The sequence below is a fragment of the Plectropomus leopardus genome, chromosome 19 (assembly GCF_026936395.1).
Source record: "Plectropomus leopardus strain MGB_pleo_1.0 chromosome 19, ASM2693639v1, whole genome shotgun sequence".
In the NCBI taxonomy this organism is placed as follows: domain Eukaryota; kingdom Metazoa; phylum Chordata; class Actinopteri; order Perciformes; family Serranidae; genus Plectropomus; species Plectropomus leopardus.
Genome location: NC_142194.1, coordinates 1,917,501 through 1,942,500, shown reverse-complemented (window position 1 = coordinate 1,942,500; position 25,000 = coordinate 1,917,501). Strand labels below are relative to the sequence as shown.

Sequence of the window (25,000 nt, the reverse complement as noted above, 5' to 3'; positions counted from 1 at the left end):
GACAAGAAAATTACTAAAAAATAGTTTTAAAAAAGAAGCGAGGGTTTAAAAAATGTCTAAATAAAGACAAAAAATGTCCAGGAAACTATATTTATAATTATAATATTTTCATATTTCATTACAACAATTACATACAACTTTTTTTTCACCAGTCCCACATTTAGCCCCACAGAGCCAGCCCCACAAAACCAGGCAACTGTGATCTGTGAGCGGGTCGATAGTCCTTTAGAGAGGCTTCAAACACATCGATGCCAGTCAAAAAATGGTCTAATAATCCTCCAACTGAACCAAATTTACTTTGCGGCACCGTAACTCCACACTGACTCAAACTTGCGTACGCGAGCGGAGACCTGATGTGAGATCTGATCGTAACCTTCGATCGCGTCCACATTGACAAATGCTGAGATTTGCGTGGAAATGACCGTAACGCCCAGTTTTCTGTCAGTTCATTTCATAAATACTGTGAGCTCACTAACTTTTGAAAGAGCTGCTAAAATAAACAAAAGCACATCACAGCTTTGCTTATTTACATCTTATTCTCTTTAAAGTGTTTTTATCTTATTCTATTTGAAGTTACTATATTTTTATTGTTCCTCTGTGTTAGTAGTTTTGCACCAAAACGCAGTCAAATTTCTTGTATGCGTAAACGTACTCTGCAATAAAACACAATTCTGAACCTGAGGTTCTTCTTTTCATGTCTAATGTTGATGAGGAATATGACGAGCATATGTGTTACCATAGTTACCAGGTAACTTTTTTCCCTCAACAGGGTTGAAAGCAGCCCGAGTTTCTGCTTCTTTTCTCCGAGTTTGTTGTGAACTCATTTAAAAAACTGCATTCAAGGTTTCTCTCTTCAGATACAAATATTTCTACTACAGAATTTCACTGAGTGAAAATGGAAACAATAAAGGCACTGACATAATCCGGTTTTCTGAGATATTTTTTCCCCTCAGAAAAAAAAAACATACAGCAAAAGGTCATGCCTCCTGTTATATTGAATCATGACTTATTGCTCACAGCGCCAGGAGATATTTCAATTTCAGTGCCAAAGAGCAGAAAACATAGAGTGAGGGTAACAGACAGACGATGAAGAGGACAATAAAAGACGAGGATGATGAAAGACTGCAGATTACTCAGGAGACAAAAGGACACTTAAAGACGCACTTACTTTTTCCTGGTGTCGTATCTGCTCGTGGTTCCCAGACTCTGAGAGGGAGACACACAGAGGGAAATCATTCATTTCTATGCAGGATCATGCAGAGCGCAAACACATATTACAACACATCTATTCCTCCGCACACTGATGTTTCTGCTGAGGAAGGACACACTCGTGTCCAACACTAACACACCTCTGTCCACAGAGACAGCAGCTTTTATACAAGTGGACACAATCAGGCAGGAAAGGAACAGAGAGGACATCCGTGATGCAAGTGTTCATCTGACACACGATGAGTGTCATCATTACATCGTAACGCCGTTTGTGTTTGCGGCAGAGTGTAAACACGCAATGCTTTCATTGCAAAGAATCAACTAAATACACAGGCAATGATTTTTTTTGTTTGTTTCTGTCACGTTTAACATTACAGACAGGCCAAAACACAGCATGAAAGCAGCATGGAGGCCAGTGATAACTTTACAGGGGCTACTTCTTTTTTTAAATCTGTTATTGATTCAGTCTCTTTCTCCCTTTTTTCGTAATATGTTTGTATTTTAAATCTTTTCATGAGAACAATGAGAAACATCAGGAACAGGAGATGTTTGTACAAATGGTTATTGATTTATGGTCAAATTTTGTGAAAAACCATTGCAATCATTTTGAAGTAGTGGCACCCCGTATTTAGCAATTTCAGGATCATTTGACAGAGTCATCTGACCCAAAAAGTGAATGCTGATTGTTACCTTTACCGTAAAATACAAAGGCCAGACGTTAGCGGGTGTTAGTGTGCGTTTTGCCCAGTGGGAAAGGGGATGAAGTTACTAAAGAGATAGCGAAAGCATTGTGGATGAAAGATTTTAGGTTGGATGGAAATATCTGTTTCAAGCCGTGAAAAAGTTTTTCAAAAGAAAACAAGGAAAGGATCACATGAAAACTGCTGCAGGCGAAGGCCAGTAAAACAGTAAATACTGGATGCAGAAACTGACCTTTGTCTTTCGGACTGAAACATGATGAATAGATAAAAATTCTTAGAAATAAATAAATGAGAAATCTATGCAAAACAAGTGTTGTGTTCCCGTTTCAAACCACAAAATATTAAGTTGAAGTAAATCAAACTAGTGGCGTGTGTGGGAGGATGAATGCTGTGAAAGGTTTTTTTGGTGAATAACAGCAGAGATTATAAACCGCCGCTCCTCCTGCAGGCTGAAGTAGCCACCGCTGCGTCTCGACCTTGGAAGTGAAGTGTGTTTGATCGGTGGTGTCATGTATGAAGGATGCGGCGGGTGGAGGAGTGGGGGCTTTGATTTGATGGAGGAATGGCAGGGGTTCGTGCAGCGCGGGGTGAAAATATTCCGTTGCCTTGACAACCGAAAACAACGCTGTGAGGGGAAATTGCCGTCTGTGCACAAGTGCTCACTTTCACTCTCAGAGGCCTCCTCCTCCTCCTCCTCCTCCTCCTCACCTCAGGGGCACTAAAGGCCTAAAGATGCAAAAACAATGCAGGGCCGTGCAGGGAGCCGCCATATCTGTGTCTCTACACGGACATTACTGCATCCATTTTTGTCCTCTGCTGCTGTTTGCTCACTGACATCTCTGCAGGTCACCGCCATGCTGTCAGCTCTCATCTCTCAGGCTTCTCTTTCCGCCACCGAACATGAAACTCTGAGGAGTTTGTGTCAAACACCGCCAGATTAACAAGCAAATCACAAATAAAAGTGTTGATCTTAAATATGGTACAGGTTTAGTGAGGTTAACACGCAAAGAACATTTTGTTAATGTCAGGAAAGATCAGCAGCTGCACCAAAAAAAAACAGATCATGGTTTGAGTCGGGCGGACGTTGAAGAACAGCAGTCTCCTGGGTTTAAGTCCTGTGTTTGTTTGACCTATCTGTCCACCAACCTCCTCTCAGACTTTGTTGCTCTTTATTCCACATAACCTGACTTTCTACCTCGCTCCCATCATAAATATTATGGACAGCATATACAGTATATACATATATATATATATATATATATATATATATATATATATATATATATATATATATATATATATACATATATATAAAGATCTTGTGAATGAAACATATGAAATAGAGATTACTATGAGAATAAATCATTAAGAATGTTTAGTTTTTCTTCTTTTTTATCTTCTCTATTTGTCTCACCTGCTATTTCATAATAATATCCAATGTGTATCAATAAATAACATTAAGTTATTCTGTAACATGATCATTAACATCACTCTATTTATCAACCTATGAGTTTGAATAATTTGAGATCTGCGAATGATTTATGAATGATCCTCAATGGTAAATTAGTATTATGCATATTTATTTATTGTTTATTTTTCTGTCTTTGTCTTCATATAAAAAAAACACTATCTAGCTATAGATATATATATAGTCTTTTTTTAACAATGTTTACATGTTATTGGTTTGTTCGTATTTGTGTATTTAACTTAAAAAATGCTATTAAAAAAGGTAGTCGTATGTGGGAGGACAGTCTCCATCTGTAACTTGGTGTTCTCCTGTTTGATGTGAGTGCTAGGACGGGACCGTAATGGATTTAAACGGTCAGATCCATTAGTCTGACACACTGACATTTTAAACACTTCGCTGAGCTTCGGCTCTCCCAGACAGGAACATGGCGTCCTCTCTGATTGCCTGTGTTTTAGATTCCTGTCATTATCGCTGCTCACACTGAGCGTGCGGCTCTGTCGGACTCTCCGGCACAGAAACTGACTGTAAACGGCAGCAGCCTCCTCTCCTCTGCTCACGTTTAGCTCTCGCTCCGGCCCTGCTCCGATCAGCTGCATCTGGATCGTGATGAGGGCAGCAGCGGGACGTTTTGGCGCTGTCGCTCTCTGGTGCAGACGGATGGTTTCCCCCCCGCCGGCCCCGAGATAAGACAATCGCTCAACTCACAGGGAGAAATCTGTTGACTGTTCATTGATGCCAGCGAGCGGCTGTACACCTCACAGCGTGGAGCGTTCAGCGCCGAACAAAAACCACTTAGAAGGCAAGAAGCCATCAGAGCGAGACACACAACTCAAGTGGCACCTCTGAAAGAAAACTGTGAACATTACGGTGATATTCACAGAAATCAGAACAGGGCCGGCCGTAAATCATCTCAACATGGGACAGACTCGAGGACCCGCCGCTCTACTGTTCACTGCAGCAGCTGTAAAGGAGAAGGTCTGCGCGCTCAGTACGACTCTGAGAACAAACTGCAGGAGGGAGGAAAACTTTTCTTTAGTTCGCCCTTCAAAAACATCTTGGTAAAAATGTGTCTTAACGCTTTAAAACATGAGAAAATTGGTTTCTGATGGTTTCTAAACATGGGAGGAGGGCCACGAGGAACTTAAGAAGTAATAACCCCAAAATTAGCAAGAAATACGTTGAAAAAAAGTTCAAGAAAATTAACCAAAAAACCAAAATAAACATCCCAACCCACACACACAAAAATACAGCTTTTCTCTCAATATATTACAACTTTATACTCGTAATATTACGAGTTTATTCTCGTAATATTGCTGGTTTTTGTTGAGACGTTCAGATAAATTAACGGTTGCACAGAAACGTGCTGCTTTAACATATGGCTGACTGAAAGAGCGCGCTGCATAGTGCTTTGAAAAGAGTCTGATGCAGAGCGAAAGTAATTTAGTTTGATTACAGATTGTGACGAATTCATCGACCTCGCGGTAGCTGTGATGTCTGTCAGGACCGCCGTGATCCCGTGTGCAGCCTGGACCCACAGCGAGGGCACCAAACACGTCTTCATGTTTCAGTTTCCATCTGTTAGTCACTGACTTATTCATCTCTGCCGTCCTCTCACTCCATCTGCCTCCGCTCAGAGTTTTTATCCGTCACCTTCACTCTTTCTTCCTCTTTCTACAAACTCTGAGTCAGTCTGAAGCACATTTTAATTTCCTGACACTTTGTCTGGCTCCAAGGACGAACCTTCACCGACTTTCTCTCCTGTTTGTACTCTGAACCGTCACAAAGCTGCACGCGGTGCGATGCTTCTCCGCCGACGCTCCGGCATGACAAACATGACAAATGTGACATGTGGACCAATTTGTGCACAGATGAGCCGAGCCCCACCGCTCGTGTTTTATAAAAGCGTTCGGATTAGTCGCTGTGAGGCTGTGATTGCTTGTTGGCTGGATGCCTGTCACGGCTGCACGTTGGACGGAGCGTGCCCTGCAGGTGCATCACCACAGAGATGATGATGATTGGCTACTTCCTGCTGCGCGGACGCGCTCGCACATCAACACGGCTCAATCCAACAGAGACTTTCAAATCACACAGATGTTTCTGAGAAATGTGTCCACGTCTTTTTGAAAATATGAAAGCAGCTTCTGTGACGGATGCTTTTTTTTGTTGTTTGTGATAATCAACAGTTTGCCGACTCAGAGCCTTTAATCAAACGCCTTATTAACCCTTCAAAACCTGGATCGTCTTTTTTTTGTGTGCTGTGATCAGACACGTTTCTCAAGCTAACATGTCCCTCAAATTGCAAGAAATTGGTAACGTGACAAGAAAATTGCCTAAATATTAGTTTTAAAAAAGAGGGGATGATTAGCAAAATTATCCAAGAAAATAAGGAAAAAGGTCCAGAAAACCATATAACAATTTATATTAATATTATTTATTTTTCTGTTGCATTAAAAAAAACACTAAATGAATACTTTTTAATTTTGAGCCATTTTTAGGTAATTTTCTTTTTTTGTTTTTGTTTTTCTTTCTTTCTTTGGCTGTTGTTTTTTCTCTTAATTTCAAGGATTTTTTCCCCAACCTTTTTACTAATTTCTTGCTAAGTTTTTAAAGCACTTATTGTTGAGTTTCTTGACGCCTCCTCCCCGATTTTGAAAAAAATCAAACCAGTTTGCTCTGCTTTTAAAGGATCAATAAATCTGATTATATCCAGATTGTAACATTTGTAACAACTAATACAGAAATCTGAAATTACAAATAACCGATTTACTGCCACAAAGGTGACTTTTAACATTCGATATGCAGCTACTGGTTATTTCAACTTCCAAATTATAAAAGGTCCATTGTCTTTTTAATGTTAAAAAGGATCATATCTGCAGCACATTTTAAACAAGAACAGATACACGATTTCAGTATAAAATCCAAAAACCCCACACAAGAAACCTCACGAGTAAAAACACTTCTTCTGCTCTTTGTTCCTGAAAACTCCTGAGTCATAAAGGTCCCAGCCAGAGGCCGTGTGTGTGTGTGTGTGTGTGTGTGTGTGTGTGTGTGTGTGTGTGTGTGTGTGTGTCCCCAGGGACGTCCAGGGGCCCTCGGGGGCCGGTGTGTGTCCACAGAGAGACGACTGTTAGCAGAACCAGACCTTATGTAAGAACACACACCGTCTCTCTCTCTGCACTCAGCGACAGGAAATTTAACTTTTTATGACTTCTTTTTTTTCCAGGTGCCACAGCGGGAACTTCATCCAGCAGCTACTGGGACCAGTTTACAAAACCAGTTAGACTGCACTGGGAGAACAAAACATCATCGTGACAGCTGGTTAATCTGACAACAAGGATGCTCTTACAAGACAAAAACAAACACAAGCTGCATTTTCGTTCTCCACCTCCGTCATGTTGACGTTCACGCTGAGAAGACAAAACATGGTTTGATCTCCGGAAAAGTGTCGCTGGTCAGGACACTGAATCCCAAATTTCGGTGTGAGTGTATTAGAACTTTGATTCGGGGCTGTAAGTTCTCACTTTTCCTCGGGCTTAAATCAGGTCAGGTTCTCGCTGAATTATCATTTTTTATTTATTTCTATTAAACTGATGAACTGTCTCATATTTAAATGGCACAGTTGCAGAAGTTTTAATGGACCGAATCAAGAGGGACAGAGAGACAGAGGGTGGAGAGAGAGACCGAAAGTGACCAAACGTCACGGCAGTGGAAGATACGTGTGTAACAAGCAGCGGAGGGTGGTGATGTACGCGCTGCATCACTGAGAGGCGCTGTCTGCTTTACCGAACCCGTCACACACAAGATGACAGACAAACATACGGAAGAGAAGAAGAGGAAACACGCAACATTAAAAGTAGTTATTTTACAATATATAAAATGTGATATACAATGGGCCTATTTTTACAGCAGGTTTTTCCATTGAGGCTTCTGTGGGTGGGGCTTGGACAGAAACTGTTCGCATTCATATAATTTCGGGCCTGATTTTTTGGGCCCGATCAAAGCTCGTTCACGTATGCGTTCTTGCCCAACGAGAGTTCGTGGTGATCACATGCTACCTGGAAGCCTCACACACACACAGAAACCCAATGTGGGGTTCAGTATCTTGTCCAAGGACACTTCGACATGTTGACTGGAGGAGCCGGGGATCGAACCGCCAACCTTCCCGTTAGAGGATGACCTGCTCTGACTCTCGAGCCACAGCCTCCACAGGTGTTTTTCATATATTCACAAGAATAAGACAAAAGAGGTCACAGCAGGTTTCCAACACATTTTAAACAGACTGTTTTAACTAATCCATATATTTTCCATACATTTCACTCCATTTCCATGACTTTTTTAGAGGGTAAAATGGGTGGGCCTTTAAAGACACTTCCCAGACGTTTGTGGATAAGAAAACTGCTCGTGTTCGCTATTTTAACTCGCAGGTCAGACAATCCTGCTGCCAAGTGGCTGCATGTGAAAACAGACGACGCCGACACAAAGGGGTACTTCACAAAACACCAAGGCCGCTGCGCTGAGGATTTTGCACAATGTTAGACATGTTTTGGGTATTTCATGAATATAATTTAAATATTAGCCAGAACAATATATTTTTATAACTTTTCCAGGCCTGGATTTTTTTTTTTTTAAATTTTTTAACTTCTCCAGCAGTTTCATGAGCCTGGGAGCCCCGTCACACTGACCCATGACCATCACAATCGAACCAGGTTATTGTTGAGCTTGAATGGATGTTTGTGCCAAATTTCAAGAAATTCTCTTGAGATGTTTTCCTGAGAATGAGGCCGACAACCTGAACACGCCCGGCGCAAAAGCATAAAAATAATCCTGCAGCCTTGAGGTTCAGATTACCATCACAATACACTTTTGTTACACAAAAGAGCAACAAATACCCAGATCAGATGCATCAAACAAGATTTAGCTGTCAAAAAAAAAAACTAAAATCAACTTGAACCCTATTTGAATAATCATCTCTGACAGTTTCAAGTTCTCTTCTTATCCGAACTTAGGAACGGACATCTGGAGAACGTCACGAGAACACGGACTGAGAGTCAATCAGTGCGCGTAAAGATAGTATTTATAGTGTAAATAATTAACCATCATCACGTCAGCCACAGATACGCAGCTTTAATGTAGACTTCATTTTGTCACGTAAGTGCTGCACAATCTGTACACACACACACACACACACACGCACACACACACACACACACAGTCAATCTACCTGGCAAGCTTCACCACTGTACCACTAATTTGAACTAATATAACCTCTCACTCTGACACACACACACACACACACACACACACACACTCACACACACACACACTCTCGATCTGGTCTGACCGCAGACAGCTGACTCCCCTCCCCCTCCCCCTCTCCCCTCTACTTCTCACTTCACCTTGCTAATTTGAACAAGGCTTTATTTTGATATTAGTCCGAGGCTGAACTGTAGCGGGCTTGTTGGCCTCTCCGCGGGTTAATTAGCGCACCAATGCCAGCATTCATGTGCCGGGCGGCGAGCCTGCGGACGGGGGAGGCTGAGCCGTCCCTCCTGGCAGCGGCCGCCGGCTCTGGCACCTCTGAGCGCTGGCCGGCCGGCTCGCCCACCGGGTGAGTGACAAGCTGACTGGCGTGGGCATCGGCTGGGTGACGCTCGCTGGACTTTGGCGGCGGTCAGAGCGGAGCTGCGTGTGAACACCGTGTACGCTGACATGAGCCGCAGGAGCGCCCCCATCAGGCTGTGCTGGTCACCGCACACCAGAGGACAGACCACTGGTCTTTACGAGGAGTGAGGCGAGGAAGATGGTGAAGTTTTTAGTGTTTTTTTGTCTGTTGGTGGTCTTTTAAGGACCCTCTTCTCTCAATAAACAGATTTTTGCAGATGAAATCTGTATCTCCTTCTTTTTTCTGTTTGGTTGTCAGTTTTGGTTAATTTTGCCCTCTACAGCTCAACAACTATAAAGTTAGAAGAAGTAGTAGTAATTTATGTAACTTTATTTATATGGCAGCAGGTACTTTATTTGTAACTGAAGTTCATTTAATAAATTTGTATGTCAGTAGTTTAGAGGAGATTTCAAAATATCGAGATTTATGGTGTATCACAACATTTATTGAAATATTAAGATATGATTTTAAATCACCCAGCCCTTTGCAGAACCAGAAATGTCTTTTTTGTTCTGCACATTCTTCTTCCTTTTTAAAACCTGGCGCCTACATTACCCACAGTGCATCTCTCCCTCTGACAGATGTGTGGTAGATTATGGCGTGTTGTGCTTATAGCAGCTACTGTGTTGTGCAGCAGAGATGAGCAGCGGGTGTCATTTCTCTCTGACTCCAGATTTTTGTACTTTGAAAAATTGAGCATTGAGCATTTTGCTGCTTCTCTCCCTGCCTCAGGCTTTCCTCACATGCACAGGAAGGGCAGGAACGTGTGCTGTTCCCGCTTAACGCTTTCCACGAAAGCACGTGGAAGGGCAGGTAGATCCCAGAACAGAGCCAAATGTCAAAATCTGCATCAAGTATAAATATCTATAACTGCAAATAAAGCTAAATATAAATAACTGTAAAGAAGCGCTTTTCTTGAAAAAGTTGTCCTCATGAACTTTAATCAACGCTGACTCAAGTGACATCACTTGAGGACATTTATCAGAGTTCACACAGCTGCTCCCTTTGGAGACACTGGAGGTTTTATCTTTCCGCTAACGGCAGCAGCAGTAAAACTCGCCGCGCAGTGAGGTGGAAAATCACATTAATCTCCCTTAAACGTTCAGTCACAGAGCAGAGACACTGTCATACACCTTTAAGCTCTGATTTAGAGCTCAGGTCCACTGTCAACCAAAACTATGCATCCTACAGAACCAAAAATTAGGATTCATGTTTGTTTCAAAATATTCCCATAAATAAGCGACTTACTGAATATGTGGGAACGCTGAAATGTCAGTTGGAGTTCAGCGAGTTGCTGTCGAAGAAAAATCGTCTCTTTTTTCCATAAAACTTTTTGTGTTGGGAGTTTCCTCCAGCAGCTGGTGTGGGACGAACTCCAGGTATTTCAGGAATCGTGTTATTCCCAATCATCCAAGAAAGAGGTTCATCTTTCTCATTTTTTTAAACTCTTCTTTCTGAACTTTATAACTTTCTTCATGATAATTTTTCTCTGTTTTTGAAATGAACTACACCAATACTGAAATTAGTTTTTTAAAGCTTTATGCATTTTCTCTGAAACACTTATTACACTCAGATTTTGAGGATTTTTCATCCATTGTAGTTTTGTCTTGGTACTTACATTTTATTAGTTTTACACAGAAGTACTTCATTATTTTAACCCCTTGAGTCCTGGATCAACATAATTTTTCTTGTGCTGCTTCCAGACGCCTTTCACAAGTGTTTAGACTGTTCAAACATGAGCACATTTCTGAGATCTCGTTCAAAAACATGGGAAACAAGGCAATGAGCAATTTGATAAAAAAATGTTTCTTTCAACTGTTGCTCATTGCCTTCTTCCCATGTTTTCAACAGAAATCAAGCCAGTTTGTTTAGGTTTCAAAGGGTTCACTAGTGCCTTTATGTTTGAAATAAAAAACTATACTGAATTTTATGACTGATATTTGTTCAGAAAATTAATCATCAATTTTGATTATCAAATGTTTGTTCATTTATTATGTGATTCATTTCTGATGACGAATGTCATCGTCCCTGGAGATCAAGCAGAAATCTGACAGCTTCATGTTTATAAAGTGATAAATATGCATGAAGGGAACCAAAAAACATGAGTCATTAATCATTTACTTACTGGTTTCACAGCCAATTATCAACACGCACAACAGTCAGAGGGATCCTGGTCTTAATTTTACAGAACAGTGACAGTCTGTATCTTTAAACCCGTTCAAGTTGTTCGACTGTCTTGTTGTCCACAACCTCACAACCAAGAAACTATTTAAATATTCAAGGTGATTAAATCCTAAACGTTGGCATCAAAAAGTCAAATTTCTGCAGCGCCTCATCACAGCGTTTTACTAAACATTCAAACGTGGCTGAAGACTTAAAATACTTTTCCGACTAATTAATCTTTTCTTTTCTTTGGCTTCCTCTTTTTTCAGCTGCTCAATGCCTTCTTCCCATTATTTTGGAGAAAACATTTTTACATTGCTTTTATTTTGCTGTTTTTTAGGCTTATTCTTAAGCTGCTCAATACCCTCTTCCCATGTTTTTGCAAAAAGAAATATTTTACTTTCTTTTTTCTTTTTTTTTAATGCTAAATTTTGGGATATTTCTTCTTAAGCTTCTCAGTGCCTTCTTCCTGTGTTTTTGGAAAAAAGTCTAGCCGATTCGCCAGTTTTCTCGGGCTTTAAGGGGTCAAACAGTTAACTGATTCATTACAGGATCGTTTGCGGGGTTGATGGATAATGAGAGTAATCGTGAGTCTCTCACTCTCAGTTGTGTGTTTAGCTGCTGGAGTTTGAGCTCTGCAGAGCCTGACGGAGCGCAGGAATCCTTCAGCTTCAGTCTGCAGTCACACATCAGCGGCTGCAGCCCTCCTCATTTGTTTACGCAGCCCTCTCATATCACACACACACACACACACACACACACACACACACACACACACACACACACACACACACACACACACACTCCTCAGGTGGAGGGAGGTGGAGGGGCAGAGGCACCAATCATCCGCTCCGCAGCATGTTTTTTTAAGGGATTAGTCTTAATAAGATGGCAGGCTGAATTTATGGAGCTAATATTTCACGGTGGGGTGATTCATGGAGGATTTGGTGCAGCGCAGCAGCTTAATGGATGTTCAGAAAGACTTGCTTGACTTGTGCCTGATATGATTAGCCCCGCGGGAGCACGGCAGCTTAATACACCACTGTGCCGCTGTTTGTGAGTGTTTGTGTACAAAGACGGGCCTGAGAAAAATGTACGAGTAAACAGGACGCGCACAAATCCCTCCTGTGCTGGACTCTATGTATGGAACATGTATTTCTATTCCATGTGGCCCCCGTGACAGAAAACAGGCGCCGGCTGCCATCTTCTCACCTCGCGTCACCTCGTCCGTCACTAATGGACCGTCAGTCCGCCCGCCCTCTGATCAACCCATCAGTCAACAAAAATTATAATATAATGATTATTATATTATCATGGATTCATGGAATTATCAAATTATGAAATTAATTAATTGTTTTACCCTTTGAAACCTACGCAAATTGGTAAACTTTAAAAAAAAAAAAGATGCAAAATGTAATGTAAAAAATTAACTACAAGAAAATTACCCCCCGAAAATTAGAAGAGAAAAAAATCTAAGTGAAAGACAAAAAAGTAAAAAAGAAGTGCTTAAAATATCAAATATTTTATTATTTTATTATTATTATTTCTCTGGACATTAAAAAATACTCTAAATCTACTAATTTTGATCAATCATTACTCTAATAATAATAATCGTTCTTATTATTATTTTCCGAATTATAATTGAATCCTCTTGAAGCTCGTGCTGCTTTAGGTTTAATATTTGTAAATCTTTTAATTAAGGTCTGCAGTTTGTTGTCCGAGTTGTTTTGAGTAGCAGCATAACACGCCTACGTGGCCTTGGATTGGAAATAATTAGGCTAGTTTGGTGGCTGCAATAGAAATAAAGCTGCTAATGTTTTGAACATCCATCGCCATGGTTACTGGGATGTTATCACAGGAGCAGTCGTGCAGCATCACTCAGTGGAAAAACAGTCCGCTCCACGTTACGTTTAACAGACATTTGGAAAATATTGCTTAAGTTTTGTTCAAATCTTTAACAGAAAGCCGCCTGCTGTTACTTACTCAGTGTCTCTAATTTAAAATGATCGAGCGCCGAGACAGGCAGAGTTCATGGAGGTGCGTCACTAAATCCTGCAGGAAAAGATGTTTTTAAAAATTGTATTAATTTAAACATTAATTTTCTAGGGATAGCATGACCCACCCTGCAGTGGTAAGCCAATCAGAGGCAGTCCTCCTGCCCAAAAGTTACCGAACCAACTAACAGCGAGCAGCAGCCAATCACAGACGGAGCAGGTCATGTCGTGCTTTCTAGGAAAATGAAATGTGCAGCTGTTTCCATCACTTTTGTTGCTTTCAGACACTTTTTACGAGCATTTAACCCTTTGGAACCTGAGCAGATTATTTACTTAGTAAAACGCGGGAAAAAAGGCAATGAGCAATTATGTCACGCAAGAAATTAATTAAAAGGTGACAAGAAGAGGCGCCCGGTGACTCAGTGGATAGAGCGGGTGCCCCACGTATAGAGGCTGTGTCCTCGCTGCAGCGGCCGCGGGCTCGATTCCAGCCTCGGCCCTTTGCTGCATGTCATCCCACCTCTCTCTCCCCCCTTCACACTTGTGCTGACCATCAATTAAAGACAAAAACACCCAAAAAATATGTGAAAAGTATTGTTTGTTTTTTTTTAATGTAGAGGGAAAAAATCAACAAAGTAGTACAATTTTTAACGTACTTAAAATTATATTATTTTATTATTATTGCTTTTTTTTTTTTTTTTTAAATTTTTGGCACTTTTTGCAGGTCATTTTCTTTTTTGTTTTTACTTTTTTCCTTTTTTGCAAACTTGCAGTTAATTTTCTGGAAACTTAAATTCTTTTCCATATTTTGGGTCATTCCTGCTTCTTATGTTCTTGATAAAAAATTCTGGTCAATTTCTTTGGGTTTTAAAGGATTAAAGCAAAGAAAAACATGCAAATTCTGACGCATTTCATCTCATTTGCAATGGTAACAAATTTTCGTTCAGATTTTCTCCTTTTTATTGGTCAATCGTGTTAGAGCTCATCTCTTCAGACCTCCTCAAACTATCAATGAAATAATCAGAGAGCGGCGAGGCTTCTTGTGCAGACGTTGCTTTGCTGTAAAAGCGTGGGAGCCGCGGTGTTGTCGATAAAAAAGAAAGATAAAATAAAGGTGTATCATAACTCTCGTCTGTCCTGATTCAGGCGAATTCGCCTCGAGTGTTTTTCAGCGTCGGAATTCTGTGGAAATGCACCTGTTGACTCAGGAAGAGCGACAACCGGGGTCAGCACATCTATTAGAAAGATGAACGATGACCGCCTCCTCTGCCACGAGCTGATCGCTTCTGCCACGAACACGCACACACACACGCACGCACACACACAGCGCTCCTCAGAAAGTCGTCTTTTCTCAGATTAATCGTGTGTTTCACAGTATCTGTCTGCATCAGCAGGTCAATTTACTGCCTGGATCTCCTCCGGCAGTAAAACACTGATGGAGGAGGCGCACGCCGACAGCTGGCGGCTCAGAGACACTCTGATTAAATTGTCGCGGCTCGGCTCAAACTTTCCACCGCAGATTTAAAATCCTCAGAGGAAAAAAAAAGAATATGACCTAAAATTATTTATTTACTGGACCTGAGAGCCAAAACAAAACACAGGAGGAGAGGAGAGGAGAGGAGAGGAGAGGAGAGGAGAGGAGAGGAGAGGAGAGGAGAGGAGAGGAGAGGAGAGGAGAGGAGGAAAAGCATGAATAAAGGAGGGGAGGAGGAGAAGAGGTAGGGAAGTGAAGAGAGAACAGAAAGAAAGGAGGAGGAGAGGAGAGGACGAGAGGAGGTGAAGAAAAGAGAGGGGCAGGAGAGGAGATGAGGACGGAGACAAGGAGGGAAGGAGGAGAGTTGAGGTGTTGAGAAGAGGAGAGGAGGGAAGGAAAGAAGGGGAGGAATGATGAAAGGAGAAAAGAGTAAAAGAGAGAGGAAGGGGAGAAGGACAGGAGACGAGGAGAGTAGAGGAGAAGAGAAGAGAAGGAGAGAAGAAGAGGTGAGGTTGTGAGGACAGAAAGGAAAGGAGGAGGAGGAGGTGAGGAGAGGAGGTAAGGAAAGGAGGAGAAGGTGTTAGGAGGTGAGGTGGTGAGCAGAGGAGAAGAAGAGGAGCTCTCCCCCTGCTGGAGCTGTTGGAGACAAACAGCTGAAATATCTGAAACACACACACACACACACACACACACACACACACACACACACACACACACACACACACACACACACACACACACACACACTCGTACCGCTCTGCGCACTAAATGCACCTTTCAAAACAAGCTTTAAAATATATTATATATTAATATTATTTTCTATTTTTATTGAGTTTATTTTTTTAACCAACATCAGTCCTAATCAAAAATACCAAATATTCATTAATTTCAGAATTGTTAAATTGTTTAAATGCCAAGTTTTTGCCATGATATGTTTTCAGATGAAAAAAAAAAGTTCAACATACTACATGCAAAGTGGACAAAGTGGGGTTTTTTGCCATTTCCACAAAACTGCATAGCTGAACTTTAAAGCACAAAAATGTGTCACTGATAATTTGTGACTCCTTAGGACGAACTTCAAGGACGAGGTCCAGGTGTCCTAAAGTTTGGCAAAACCTGGCTCAGCTTTCGCAGCGTCATCACGCTGAGTATTTTCTCTCAAAGCTAACCAAAAATAATTACTCATCTGTCACACAACAATCAAAAACACAAAACAATGTGCACCGTCTGTTTCCGTTGTGAGGCCTCATGTTGATTTAGCGTATAAATTATGCAGCGACGCCTTCAGAGGGAGAAATAAAAACAGCCTCGGGGAGATGACGTGTTTCTCAGGAGACTCGGTTTGGTGGAGCTGAAACCAAACTGGAGGAATATCTGCAGGAAAACGTGGACTCGTGAACGGGGAATCATTTAAACGGAGAGCAGCGGTGAAATGTGGCATTGGGAGTCACATGTGGACAGAAAGTGTATTGATCATGTTGGTGCAGGTGGAGCCGAAGCCGAGTCTCCGGAGGGTTTTAACGAGCTGCAGCGGCTCTGTGATGAAGTGACACCGTCCTGCATAATGCAACGCCGCTCTGCTGCTGTCCCCCACCTGCTGCGTCCCTCCGCCCTGCAGACAAACTTTCCACAAAAATAACTGTGTCTCTGTTTTACAGCGGCGGAGAGGTAAACACCCCCAGGAGCTGCTGGGAGGATTTTCCACAGAGTGACGGGACGAAGACAGCGGGATGTCTCTGTCTCTGCGCTGTCACTTGGCTGCCTGCGTTGCCTGGAGATTTATTATTTACTGAGACGACGGAGCAGAATGTCAGCGGGCTGAGAGGACGCCAGCTGCACTTCTGTTTTTAAACGTCTTATAAACCTTCACCGAAAGCTTTAACAATGCCACGCGTCTGCTCCTGTTCTGCTCCGAAATTCACACCCCCTGCTGAGAAACTTTCTTCATTACGAACAGAAATATTCAGCCGAGAAACAACACAAAACTATTCTGATAATTGACTCAAAAACAATAAAAGCTCATCTCCCTTCAAGGTGAAACGGAGAAACACTGACAGCATAAAAACGTGACTCACAGATCACAAAATGTATTATATTCTCTGCTTTCTCTGCTTTGCATGTACGGAGCAGGAAGTTGCAGTCTAGGACGCTTTGAATACACAAAACAACAGAGACTGATGTCAAAATGACGCACACACATCAACACAAAAACTAGCATTCATAAAAAGAAAATACGCGGTGAGAACGTGAACACCTCGCGCTGACAAACGCGGTTTTAGCTGGTAGCTGCAGGTGAGACGATGACGAGGACACGAGGAAAATCTGAGAGAAGGAAGAGACTCTTTCAGTTTGTTTAAGAGCTGATCGGACCCAAAAACCCCGATCACACACAAACACACAGTTTCGGTTCAGGCTAGGGCTGAGCGATATGGCCTAAAAGTAACATTTCTGATCTTTTTACACCAATTCCGTTTAGGTTTTAGTCTTTTTTTACACCAATTACATTTTTTTGTTTTTTTTGTATGTGTATATATACACACATATATACAAATATAGATGTTGGGCGTCCCAGACATTTTCTGGCGTTACTTTTTCCAGGTGATTTCCTTATTTATTTATTCAGTTTTACATTTTTTTTTCTAATTTTGCTTTTTTTTTTAGGTAATATTACTGTGACTTTTTACTAATCTTACTGATTTTGGGATCATTTCTTGTTAAGTTGCTCTTTGCTTTCTTTCCATGTTTGTGAAATAAATCAAGCCATTTTTGCTCAGGTTTTAAAGGGTTAATCTGATGAAAAGGATGCACATTTCTGTCACAGTTTTGGTGGTGGTGTATCTACAGATTTGTTGGCATCTGGCTCCAAACACGACGTCACCGATCAGCAGGTCAAAAGTGAACTTTTCCTGTAATCACTGTTATCTGGTGGAGCGTTTCACGGACTCAGAAAAGCAGCGAGCGGGAGGAAACGTGGGAAATGACTGCAGATTACAGAGCCGGTGTGCCGTAATGATGTGTTTCACCAACTTTCCCTCTGAGTGACTCACGGATAGCACAGCGCTCGGACCGTGATTCACCGGGACTGCGGTCGCTCAGAGTGACGGCCGAGGCTCAGAGATCCAGAAAAACGAGTTAGAGGAGGACAGAAATAAATCAATCGGGCTCTGCAGGCGGCGACAGGAGAAGCAGAGCCATCAGTCAACAGTGAAATAGCTGCTTTTATTACCACACAGCCTCGACGCAGGAAGAACTGAAGCACGATTTTCCAAAACTGCCTCGATCCGTGCAGAGGGAAAAACCCTCAAACAATAAAACTCCCATCAGGTTCAAAGTTACAGACTGAAGCTCTGCAGTCACAGCAGAAAACTCACTGTTACAGGGCGACGGAGGGAAGAAAAGGTTGCTGTTTTTGGCTGTTTTTAACACTAATGGGGTGAAAATGTGACGGTGCTGTCGGGGCTCCTGTCTTACTCGTTTACTTGTAGGACTCATTCTGCCTGCTAAAACTTTTAGGAGCACCGGCACAAAATGTTGGAGCACAACTTCAACCACCGAGCAATACAACTGGAGCTGTCAAACTTTTTTATCTTTCATTAAGCCTTTGAAATCTGAGCAAATAATCTTGATTTCTTTCAAAAACACAAAAAAGGGGCGATAAAGATGGAAAAAAAGAACCAAAACTCAGTGAAAGTACGAGACTATGACTTGAATATTAGTTTTTAAAAAGCAAGACTTGGGAAAAGTACTTTTAAAACTTACAATAATCCTGCAGCATACTTTTAAATATGGAATTGTGAAATCATAATATCATGTGTACATTTTCTCCATGGCTTCGTTCTTTCTTCCCTAAACATTTCTCCTTTTTTTTAAATCTACCAATTTCTTGCAACATTTCTTACAAGGTACTCATCGCCTTTATCTTCATCTCGTTTTCTAAACAGAATCAAAGCTTTAAAATACTTGTGAAAGGCACGAGATAAGAAAAGTGATGTCGCTCCAGGTTTCAAAGGGTTAATCACGTTTAAAATTTCATTATTTTGCTTTACAAAGTAGTTTCGAAGTCCATATTAAACCTTTGAAACTTGAGGGTTTTTATGTAATTTTAGTCGTGATTTTATCGACTTTCTCTGTCGCGTAGAACAGTTTTTTACGGTTACTTCGATCAAGAGTCAGTCGTTTTTGTGTCTTGAATTTTCTTTTTTGGAAACCGAGGTTCAGTCGTCTATAAAAATCAGTATAATATAAAATTCAGTGATTTTCTGGTTATACTGTCGGGTATACTGACACAGTTCATTAAAATCTTTCTTTTTATTCTGTCTTTGTCACTCATTGTTGTGTCTTTGCGTCTTTATTGTGCTTTTCATTTATGCTCTCTTTGTTCCTCTCATTGATTCTCTTTGCTGTTTTTCTGAGATGAAATTCATCTTCACAGCTTTGGCGGGGAATCATTCAACAAAAGCTATCCAAGAAAATGACACAAAAAAGTTGATAGAGACAAATCACAAACACATCAGATTCCACTTTATACTTAAAAAGAAAAAGTAGATATAAAAAGCAGATTTGGCTCAAAACGAACTTGAAAAAAATCAGCTTACTGATCTACAGTCAGTAACGGAGGCTTCTCCCTAACAACAGGGACAAATGGAAGATTACAGAAAATAGTGACAATCTGCCACAGATGATGTAAGACAAACTCGACCTTCAAAGAATCACAAAAATAAAACTCAGTCACATCCTCCTGAAACCCACTCGGCGCTTTAAAAAGCAACTCAGCAGTCACACACTGTGTTGTTTTACTCATCAGATGCATCAGTCCTGCCCACATCACAGCCGCATCGCTGATTCATCAACAACAACAAAAATCACGCGGGATCCACTCACTTGAACAACAAATATCACCAAAAAAAGAAATGTGTCTCCACGTAGCAGCTGGAAGTCTGTCTGCTCTTTCGATGGTGCTGTTTCCAGACTGCTATACTCCACATAAACACTATGTTTTTTGATGAAAAAACACCAAAAAACAAATTATTTTTCAATATGCTGCATGCAAATTATCCAGCCTAGAATATGTCAGTGATTAGCAGCAACACTGATTTTTATGTATATTTATATTTTGTGCAGCGTCATATCGCTCATATCGCTCTGCACACAAAATGCGCTTTTCAAAATAACGCTATGAAAAATATTCTACATTAATCAAAAAATTAAATATTCATTCATTTTCAGAATTTTAACACTTTAACTTGTGATGTTTTTGTCATGTTTTTAAAATTTTTAAAAAAACAACACAAAAAATTTAATATTTTCAGTATACTACATGCCAAGTAGATTTTTTTGATAATCACAGCCTGGGATATATTAATGATTATCAGTAACATTCATCTACAAAATTATACAAAACTACATTTCTTAGTGTCTCCTGCAATAAACTATATTTCTGTTTCAAGGTAAACTGTGCAGAACTTGTTGGTTACGAGCGAATGTGAAAGCTTTGTCTGGTCTGTGTTTTGCCTCCTTATATTTGCATTTTTTCTGTTCTTTATGAAATTCATGCTGCTTCCAGTCTGGCACCTGATTTCTACATTTTTTTAAAGTCACGACCTCGCCTGCGCACTGTGCACGGGAGCTCCCCGACTAAGAGTGGGTGATAAGTGATGATTGAGAGCGATTAGTACTGCATAAGCGTATACGTTATCAGAAAGATCCCCTTAAAAAATGACGTACATAAGCTGAGAGAAGCCAAGTTGCAATAACTTTATTTTCTCTGTTAGTTGTGTTTTGTAATATTATATGTGAAGACGAGAATTTTACCCGTCATTTAACCGGCCTTTGTTAGATGAAAACACTAAAGCTGGAGCAGAAAGCATTTCTTCATCCTTCTGATGACGTTAAAAAACACTGTAAGAGACGACATTGGAGAAAAAAACCTTTTGTTTCTTTCGGAAAACAATAGGCTTGTGTTTTCTTGAGATTACAACAGAATTAAAGTGTTTTCAGCAAATACATTACTCTGTAATCACAAAACATCATGAGAATTAACTGTGGTCTAAATAAAACTTCTGCTGCTCTTTTGTGATGTGGAGGTGCAGCAGCTCGGTATGTATTTTTGCTCCTGAGCCATCAGAGCTTTCAATGTGATTACGGCTCTGACGTCAAATTCTTCAGTTCTTTGTCCTTCAGAGCGGCTCGCAGCCGAGCGCAGAACAAGTTTTGAATTTGGTAAAAGCTTCTAATTTGAGCCGATGCATTCATCCATCTGTAGTGCAGCCTGACGGGCCTGAGAGTCGGCTGTGTGTCAGCCTCTGACTCACTGCAAACATGAGTGCGTAAATGGAGAGGTTCAATGAGTCCGGGTTAGAACGGAGTTAAAACGCTCCGTACGACGCGACAGAAAACAAACACACAACACAAGCAGATTACATCCAACCAACGATTCCTGACGATGAGAAGTCAAGAGAGTTTAACCTCCGAGAGTCAACAGGGAACAATCCCTCTTTGAAACAATCGAGCTCTCAACATGAAATAGCGTTACATAAGAGCAAATTACACAATACAAAATATTAAATTAATTAAAAGGACAATTAAAAACCTAACAGCAAAGAAGAAACTGTGTCTGAATACGCTGTTGATTCTCAAATAAAAGCTGGTATCAAACAAACAAACCAGTCTCCAGTACAGAGAGATAAACTGGATGAGCTGGAATTGAGTTTATTTAACAGCATCACTTCCATGTGTTGTACTAACCACTCTGAATGAAAGAAAAGCCTTTTTAACCCTCTCAGATCTAATTTCCCAGCCACACTGTGCACATGGATGTTGCTATGACAGCAGCAGCGCGTGCACATGCAGCAGCCTGTCGCTCCTCAAATTCTTGCTACTTTTTTTAAAAATATTTTCTCGACTCCATGGCCCCTCTGATGACTTTTCTGCGACAGAGAAGTTCTTATCGACATCTGGAAAAGCTGTGTGGAGTTTGGACTGAACGCAGCAGACCACGAGAGGATCTACAATGGCATAGGCCGAGTGGCCAGTCAGACCAGAGGGGAGAAATGAAACCGAAAGACGAAGAGAGGGAGGAGAGCCGGCATCAGGGCGAGGCTGACCCGACTGATCGAGAGCTGTTTTTCTAACAATCCTTCTGGCTAATGTCCGCTCGCAGGAGAATAAAGTGGATGAGATTGAGGTTCACTCAGCAACGAATCAGAGACTGCTCTGCACGTCTTTACAGAGACATTGTTAACCCCTAACATCCCAGATCAATGCAATGCACTGGAAGGACAGACCTTGTTCAGAGCCTAATGGACACAAGACTCTGATGCAAATTCAAAAAATGCTCTGCAGGAATTGTATGATGCCACCAGCAGCAACATGTGTTGCTGAACTAAACTGATTATGTGTAGACAAAAATAGAAAGAAATGAGTAAGTCCTAAAACATCTAACTACGTAAGACGCAAATTAACGTGCAGATCTGATTTCAACTACTTCTGGAAACAAACATTCAGATATTATCCCAAAATCTGAAGCTGTCATCCTCTGTGGCGAAGTGAGGCCATTATGTTTGGACTACAACAAAGATGTTGCTGTTTCCAACACAAACATTACTTAATTAAGTATAAATAAATAAATAGATAGATAAATAAATAAATAGGTCAGAAAGTTGCAGATTAAAGGATAAACTCACATGGATGTTGTGGAGCTTCCTCCTGCCTCTCTCCAGCCGACTCAGCAGTCTCAGGTGCGGCTGCGCTCCCACCGTCGGCTGCAACAGTCGGTCATCAACCGAAACTGTTTTCCTCAGGGCCGCCCGGTCGCTGCCCCACGCCGCCCCGCCTCCATCAGCGAGGGGAAGGCTCCTCGCACCGACACCACCTCCTCCTCCTCCTCCACCTCCTGTCCTCTTCCCCCCCGACACCGGAGACGGATCAGGTGACCAGAAGTCTCGCTGCACCGAACCTGAAGAGAGAAACCAGAGACACCCTGCTGTTACTGTACACCGTACACCACACACACACACACACACACACACAGAGTACATGACACACACTTGAACAGGTACAAAAAGGACATATTTTATCACATACAATAAATCAAATACTTTTCCCCTTAAAGAACAGATTTTCAGTGTTTGTAAATATGTATGTTATCATAAATGTAGATAATTACATAATCTAGATAAAATCCTGACTGATTCTAATTGTGACTGTTTTAAGTTGTTTTAGTTGATTCATTTTTGTATTGTATTGCTTTATTTTAAATAATTTTACATTATTTTATTTACAGTGATTAATATTCTGCACAGTTTTGACTGACTCATTATTGTATTACATTGCTTTATTTTAATTTATGATGTTTTAAAAAATTATTTTCCATTGTTTTGTTTACAATGATTGATATTGGATATTTTAAATTGTTTTAATTGACTAATTATTTTATTACATGACTTTATTTTAATTTATGATTCTTTTTAAAATTATTTTGCATTATTTTATTTACAATGATTATTATTGTACATTTTAAATGGTTTGTTTTATGGTTTTATTATATACTCAGTTCTCGCTTGTAAATGAGATCTCAATCTCAATGGGACTAACCGAATTAAATAAAGGGTTATATATAATTTGCATATCTTTAAAGGGCTGAGTGATAACTAAATATTATATTATCATGATAGGTAAATACTGTTGTGATAAACATCATATCTGTTATTATTCCTGTTGTTGGAATCCATTATTCTGTGCAGAAATTTTTATTTATTTTTTATTTTTATTTATTTATTTTAAATTTTTTATTTTTATATTAAGAATTAATTATTTAACATATACTTTTGTGATAATTTTCCGCATTGAAACAAAAATTGATTGCATAATAATATATCTGCAAGGACTAAAACCATATTGTATAAGTTTTTTCTTTGAGGATTTTCTGTTACAGGATTCTGCTGAGAGTCATAAATAATAAAGCAAAGGCTAAAGTCTCCCGTCAGTCAGATGTAAAGATGAAAGATAAGAAGGTGAAGATGAAAAAGCAGCTGCAGGTTACAGAGACGGACGCTGACGACTGAAGAGATTTCAAAACGTCACATTACAAAGTCAAATTTGAGCGCTTCTCTTTACTTTCAACACAGAACCTCCGACTTATTCTGCTGGTTTCCTGTTTCCATTCATTCTGTGTATGTGTGTGTGTGTGTGTGTGTGTGTGTGTGTGTGTGTGTGTTATCAGGTGTCAGGCTGCAGGCCAGCTGACGACGTGAGCTGCTGCATTAAATCTGCATGAGGAGGCTCAGAGATAAAACAGTGTGGGACCCCTGCATGTTTTTTTACAGCTATGCTTTTATTTTGAAGGAACTGGGTCGCCACAGACTGTCCCTCCAGGAATTTTACGATCTATCGGACATGTCCGCTCCAGCGCAGACATGTCTGACAGCCTGCGGTCCAGATCCGGATCCGGACCAAAACTTTGTCCTATCTGGACCCGTGGCCAAGTTGTAATAAAATGTAATGTAATAAAATGGGAACAATATTTTTTAAGGAGCAGTGTTGGACAATTAATTGAAAAATAATCCAATCTGCCGTGTATCTCACACTTTTGGGCTCTGTCTCACTTTCTCATGACACCGAGGAAAATCTCACACCAAAACACCAAGAGGGCAAAGGTGTTAATCAATCATGTAAAAAAGTGAACGACTTTTATTCTAGAACAGCTGAGTGTTTGACAGCCACAGCATCTCATCATGGCGGATCAAACAGCTGATGGTCCGACAGCAGCGCAGTGAGACAGACAAACAGAGCGCAGCTTCTCCTCACAGCACCAAAGTTTTTAATTCCTGAGTAAAATGATTAACAGCACAGAAGTTTGACAGAAGCTGAAGTCAGAGTCCTGCAGTCAGGAGAGGTTGGACTATTATCAGCACAATGTGCTTCAATTTACCTGAAGTTTGTTTAAGATGGAGCTTTTCATTTTTATATAATGCTGGAAAGTTTAATAAATAATAATAAATCATATGTTTATTACACTCCAACACACCATGGTCACATGACACTGTGTCAGTGAACTATGAGGACAAAAAACAGACCACAATTAACCTGATGATATCTTCATATCTCACTGAGGAGTCAAAGGAACCTTTAAGCTCGACAGAAACACCGATTTGATGTATATCGTGATAGATTTCAATATTGACTGATATGAAAAAAAATATCGTGATAAGACTTTTTTTTGTTTGCTTGTAATTCAACTGAAACATGTAAAGTGTAACTGCCAATCCTCCGTTTCTTTGTCGACCTGCTCGACCTCTGAACAACACAATCCCGGGTCTTAAATTTTGAGTC

The 25,000-nt window shown here is 40.6% G+C and overlaps 1 protein-coding gene across 1 annotated transcript in view; it reads right to left on the bottom strand.

The window, feature by feature from the left end:
* ankfn1a (ankyrin repeat and fibronectin type III domain containing 1a) overlaps positions 1-25,000 on the bottom strand; it is a 108,229-nt gene that overhangs the window by 68,383 nt on the left and 14,846 nt on the right. The window contains 2 exon segments of the mRNA XM_088069649.1: positions 1,169-1,206; positions 22,354-22,625. Of these exon segments, the coding sequence (XP_087925775.1) occupies positions 1,169-1,206; positions 22,354-22,625 (310 nt within the window).